Raw genomic sequence first — 4685 nt, 5'->3', positions numbered from 1 at the left:
AAAAGATGAAATCACGCTTCAGATCATTTGAGGCTAGCGCTGTCAATCAACAGGGTAACACACATATAGGACGCAGCAAATTATCTCTGTATCACTATGAGTTAGGGTTAGGGAACCCTAACCCTAACCCTAACCCATCACTATGAGAAAATGTGTATGAAGCATATTATCTGATGTCATCGGCTCAGGTTTGGTACAAAGAGATACCAAATGATTGCCTTAATGTCGATTTAAAATCGTTTAATGGAGAAGAATGAGGAATAGAACGAAAGGCATATACATTTTATATAAATTGAGATCCATCACACAGAACACAATGTTGCTCTTGCCGGTTCTAATGCCGAGTCATTTCAGTGGATGGTGCCTACAAGCCAACCCTTTACCCTGTACTCTCTCTGCTCCCCCTGTCCATCATCTGAGTCCCACCTACCTAACCTCCCTGGAAGGACCCCAACTCTCCTGGAGAACATTACCTCAGGGCGTTGGGTCCAGACCCGGGCCTGCAACACCCCACCCCCATCACTCACCCTGCCCTCGGCGACACCCCTTTGTCCCGGTATACCTTCCCGGGACGTGGATACAGGCCTGAGCTCATTGCTCCGTGTTCCTCCCCCTCTGCCTCACCCCGGAACGGTTACTCACCCTCTTTAGCGTCGTCAGCCCCGGCCACAGGGGACACCTTAGGGAGGACGGGACATTGGAAGGGAAGTCTTGTTGCTTGGTTGCTGCAGACCCCTCAGACCCGTTGTTCCGGTGTGGTTCTGTGAGGGTACACATTGTGAGAGAACAAACGGCATGCACCCTGTCAGGGACGGGGGCTCCGGGTCCATCAAGGCTCTTAATGTGTTTCAGTTTCTGGTCCTGCACAGACTTTTATAGGAAGGTATATCAACCCCCCCCCCCACACACACACACGCATTAATTCACACCATTGTTTACAATTGATGTAGTTTGAGGGACACCATCATTAGTGTCCAGATGGTTCCAGATACTGTTTGACCAATAATAACCTGCCTGCACTTCTACCTGAGCCTCAGGCCAGTCCATCGGTGTCAAACGTGAAGTGCAGAGCCAACTGGCGACTTGAGGAGTGACCAAGGAGTTGTCGTGATGGATTGTACATTTCGGTGGAAAGTGCTTCAGTTACATTGCATCATTGCATGACTGGGCAGCTCTGTCAAAGAACATATTTGTTGCTGAAATTGGCTTCTGTGGCGTTTATTGTATCCCATTGTATTCTGTAGGATATTATAATCATTTGTGTGCTTTTGTGTGGGTGTGTGTGTGTTTGTGTTGCAGATATTAATGCACGTGTAGGTGCATGAGCCCTTGTTCTTGGTCTCCAATGAAGATGAAGTCTGCCGCCGTGGTGGAGGGAGGGCTGTTTACTGAGAGCTACTGTAACATCTGCAACGCCCAGCTCATCTCCGAATCTCAGAGGACGGCTCACTACGAGGTCAGGAACACAATCACACACACACTCTCTCTCTCTCTAACTCATATATACACAAACACAATCACACACACACACTCTCTCTCTCTAACTCATATATACACAAAACACACGCATACACACAATCTCTCTCTCTCTAACTGATATATACACAAACAAACGCATGCACACACACACACACACACACCACACGCATAAACACACTTTCTCTTGCTCATACACACACACCACACACACACACACACACACACACACACACACACACACACACACACACACACACACACACACACACACACACACACACACAACTTCCTCTCTCTCACACACTTACACAACACACTGTCTCTCTTACTCCCACAAACTCTCCCAAACACACTCACACATTAGCACACACGAAAACACAGACACACACAGACACACAGACACACACTTCCCCTCTCTCTCTCTCTCTCTCTCTCTCTCTCTCCTCTCTCTCTCTCTCTCTCTCTCTCTCTCTCTCTCTCTCTCTCTCTCTCTCTCTCTCTCTTCTCTCCCCCCCTCCCTCCCTCCCTCCCTCCCTATCTCTCAGGACCTAGCCCTCCCTCACTCACAACACCTTTATTTATAAAGCACTTACCAATACAAGTCACAAAGTGATCCACAACAAAGTAGAATGATAATAGCGCTGGAATGGGGGTAGTAAATAGAACAAGCATAGCAAGAGGTGGAAAAAGAAATGCATTAAAAGTCAATAAAAGGATGGCGATCACAAGTAGATCACAGGGAAATAAAGCCAAATGCTCATTTAAAACAATTAAAACATTGCGGATGGAAGAGTTTAGAGTTAGTTATACACACACAAACATAAATGCACACACACATGCAGGCTCCATAGAGAGAAAAGGCATACACACATTAGAATAAATACTCCACCCTTGAAACCAGATGACTCATGATTCCACACAGGAGTGCTCAGTATGAATATTATCCCCAGCTGGACACACTTATGAATAAGATCTATTAATTTATGAAAATAAACTGCTGGTCGTTTATGTTAATCGTGAAGAGGCTAACATTTATGAATATTTCTAAAAGAGTAGTACATAATAGGCGAAGATGATCTGTTATAAAATTCATGCAGCATCATGATAAATGAAATGATTTTTTTATTTAACTTCTGTTCATTTGAGTTCCTTTGAGGACATGCTGGATATCGCATTGTGTCTTGATTATAAATGCAGTTCTCAAATAAGAATAGGGGCAGGCATTTGCTTACTACTACATTCATTTTGTAACTATTTCCTCCTGGGTCATAAAAACCACAAGCAGGGCTCCATGCTATAATACTCTGCTACTCTTACTACTGTTACTACTTTACTTACTTACTACTCTTACTACTGCCACCAAACACAATCTGTAATACACTGCTGCTCTTACTACTGCCACCAAACACAATCTAATATACACTGCTGCTCTTACTACTGTTACTACTTTACTCACTTACTACTCTTACTACTGCCACCAAACACAATCTGTAATACTCTGCTACTATTACTGCTGTTACTACTTTACTTACTTAATACTCTTACTACTGCCACCAAACACAATCTGTAATACTCTGCTACTATTACTACTGTTGCTACTTTACTTACTTACTACTCTTACTACTGCCACCAAACACAATCTAATATACACTGCTGCTCTTACTACTGTTACTACTTTACTTACTTACTACTCTTACTACTGCCACCAAAGACCATCTATAATACTCTGCTACTTTTACTACTGTTACTACTTTACTTACTTACTACTCTTACTACTGCCACCAAACACAATCTAATATACACTGCTGCTCTTACTACTGTTACTACTTTACTTACTTACTACTCTTACTACTGCCACCAAACACAATCTATATACACTGCTGCTCTTACTACTGCCACCACTGTACAGACAGTCGCTGGTACAATAGAAACACAATCCCAGGCAAAAAGGCTCAAGTGTGTGCGAGTGACCTCCAGCTCTCAGTCCACTGGCCAGACAATGATGTAATGACTGCTCCCTTTGAATAATAAATCCTGGGCAGGTCTGTGTGTGCATGTGTGCCCATGCAAAGATAAGTGCACAGGATCTGATCTGAGCTCGTGACGTGTGTGCAGTGTGAGCACATTATGGTATTAAACGAGAATGAGGGCATTAGTAACGTTAAGGATTAACATTAACGTTAATCTGAGTGATGTCTGTGTATTGTTTGTTGCATGTGTGTGTGTGTGTGTGTGTGTTGTGTGTGTGTTGTGTGTGTGTGTGTGTGGTGTGTGTGTTTGTGTTTGTCTGCTTGTTAGTGTAAGGGCACGCAATCACACAGTCATTTAGGCTGCTATAGCTCATGAAGACTTCCATGACTTCCGAAGATTAGTACACCGTGAGGTGCCATGCGCCAATACGTCAGTAGGAAGGAGGAAAGGAAGAGAGAAGGAGGAGAGGAATTTAGAAAGGTGTGAGGAGGTATACGTCAATGGTTGGAACAGTTAGAGAACAAGTGAAGAGTCTCGTAGGAGGAAAAAGTTAGAAAAGTATGTTTTGAAGGATGAGGTTAAAGAACATCTTGTCGATTTTATCTGCAAACACTCTGATAATGGATCTCCTTCATCGTCTGCTGGTCTCTGGGTCTGATGGAGGTTGGAATGGTCACTGGCAGAGATATCGCCTTGAGGATGTAAAGTACATCACACTCACACGCACATGCACATTCCAACCCGTCCGTTCGTCTGGTCATACAAACACATCCATCATAACCCCAATCCATGAAATAGATATACATATTCATCCATCGTGCCGTGTATGCAATCATCTACACTTCTACTCACTCTGCACAGCTATGCATACAAAACAAGAATACACGCAACCTACACACACACACACACACACACACATGCACATACAGTTTGCTGTGTAGTGTATGCACAACTGAAGTGTAAGTGCCTCACTTAGTGATAGGGAATTAGTGTCGGAGTGCCTGAACCGAGTCGTAGGCACATCCAGTTCATACTGACACAAAGTGTCTAGGGGTCAGAGCTCGCCAATGAAGGTCACATAATAGCAATAAAATAAATAGAGTGTGATAGCACTGTCTAAAAAGCACAGCAGACAGTTTCACAAAGGCACACACACACACACCACACACACCACCACACACACACAACACACACCACACACACACAACACACACACACACACACACACACACACA

At 43.9% G+C, this 4685-nt stretch overlaps 1 protein-coding gene across 2 annotated transcripts in view; it reads left to right on the top strand.

Annotated features, from left to right (window-relative positions):
- Positions 1-63: 63 nt before the first annotated feature.
- zgc:171482 (zinc finger protein) overlaps positions 64-4685 on the top strand; it is a 51488-nt gene continuing 46866 nt past the window's right edge. The window contains exon 1 of one of the 2 annotated variants that reach the window (XM_030379561.1): positions 64-1456. Coding sequence is in view for 1 of the 2 variants with exons in the window: in XM_030379560.1 (XP_030235420.1) it covers positions 1322-1456 (135 nt within the window). In the remaining variant the exon portion in view is untranslated. The remainder of the gene's footprint in view (positions 1457-4685) is intronic. The other variant, XM_030379560.1, reaches the window with a different exon arrangement.

Source organism: Gadus morhua, chromosome 15 (genome assembly GCF_902167405.1).
Source record: "Gadus morhua chromosome 15, gadMor3.0, whole genome shotgun sequence".
In the NCBI taxonomy this organism is placed as follows: domain Eukaryota; kingdom Metazoa; phylum Chordata; class Actinopteri; order Gadiformes; family Gadidae; genus Gadus; species Gadus morhua.
The sequence above is the reverse complement of the archived record's forward strand: the minus strand, read 5'-3'. Positions and strand labels throughout refer to the sequence as shown.